At 53.7% G+C, this 1,506-nt stretch overlaps 1 protein-coding gene across 1 annotated transcript in view; it reads left to right on the forward strand.

The window, feature by feature from the left end:
• Positions 1-2: 2 nt before the first annotated feature.
• KLHL35 (kelch-like family member 35) overlaps positions 3-1,506 on the forward strand; it is a gene marked incomplete at its 5' end in the record, with an annotated part of 13,587 nt that continues 12,083 nt past the window's right edge. The window contains 2 exons of the mRNA XM_012002047.1: positions 3-22; positions 1,155-1,339. Coding sequence (XP_011857437.1) covers positions 3-22; positions 1,155-1,339 — 205 coding nt within the window. The remainder of the gene's footprint in view (positions 23-1,154; positions 1,340-1,506) is intronic.

Below are 1,506 nucleotides of genomic sequence, written 5' to 3' on the forward strand. Positions count from 1 at the left end.
CGCTGCGGACGCGGCCGCGGAGGTACGGCCGCCGTCCCCTAGCCTCCCGCCCTCCGTTCTTCCCACCTTCTTCCACCGCCCATTCATTCCTTCATCATCCTTTAGTACTGCCTCTTGATGATATGCAGACAGACATTCGTTAAACATTTTAGAGGCTCGGTGCCCATAATTCTGCCCTTGAAGAGTTAACAAGCCAGTGAGGGAGATGCAGAGACCCCACCCCTGCGCACACTGTTTCTTTCGCCCATGCAACCGTAATTCCGAGTACTTACTACTCTACGCACGTTCTGTGCAGGGTGCCTGGGTGTGGAAGTGATTTGAAAACACTGTTTGCCCTCTGGGAGCTCGCAGTCTAATGAGGGATAGAAATAGGCAGGAGCGTGGGGAAAGGGTGAAAGCGGACTGCCCCACCCCTGGAAAGCCAGACCGAGAGGCTCTGAGCAGAGTAGCCCTTAATCATGCCCCCAGAGACTACACTATCTCTAACACTAAGCACAGGGCCTGGGACAGAGATCCTCAAATATGTGCCAAAGGAATTAGAAAACCGGTAGCTAAAGGGTATGGTAATTCTGGTGGGGTCAGATGCTTGAGGCGTCAATGAGAGGAAAGAATGATTGGCTGAAAGGGCGAGTTATCCGGCTTAATGGAATTAGGGATAAGGGGATGTCATAGGAGGAGGGAGGCAGCAGAATCAGCGGTTGGAGGTGAGAAAAGAGTGTTGAAGATGAGTTAGCGACAGACAAACCTGGGCTTGAATTCCAACTCGTCATGACGCTTAATGGCTGCATGACTTTGAGCACGCCATGGTATGTGAGCCTCAGTTTCCTCCGTGTGAAAGCGGTAATAATCCCTACTAATATAATTGCCATACGGATTAAACGAGGTTATTTTTCTAGGTGAGGGCAAGGGCTCTGTAGATTGTTTTTTTGGGTTTTTTTTTTCTGTAGTTTAGAGGTCAGCAGAATGCGGTAAGAATGAGCGATTCTCTTCCCAATACCCACAGGGAAAGTTGGAAGTGGCAGAGTCTAGCGGGAGTGGGGCCGGGGGGTCGGGTGGGCGGGGGTGATGGCAAAAGCTCATGAAAGGGACGAGAGGGTAAGAGAGGGCCGAACTTGGGTGCGGCCCAACAGGCAGTGGGCTTATCCGCACGCCAGATTCATGGACCTAGCTGAAGTGATCGTAGTCATCGGCGGTTGCGACCGCAAAGGTCTCCTGAAGCTGCCCTTCGCCGATGCCTACCACCCAGAGAGCCAGCGGTGGACCCCACTGCCCAGCCTGCCCGGCTACACTCGCTCAGAATTCGCCGCCTGTGCTCTCCGCAATGACGTCTACGTCTCCGGTGAGGGCGGAGCCGCAACGGGAGCTCACACGGGATTGGCTAATAGCCTCCGCGTTCCGCCCCCTTTGCTTTTTCCTCCAATTGGGAGAGGGGGGTGGGATGTTTTCTGATAACCTACAGTTATTGGCTGAAGTGAGCAGAGCTAACTACGGGTGTGACGACCCCCC

Source organism: Mandrillus leucophaeus, unplaced genomic scaffold (assembly GCF_000951045.1).
Source record: "Mandrillus leucophaeus isolate KB7577 unplaced genomic scaffold, Mleu.le_1.0 Scaffold674, whole genome shotgun sequence".
NCBI lineage: Eukaryota > Metazoa > Chordata > Mammalia > Primates > Cercopithecidae > Mandrillus > Mandrillus leucophaeus.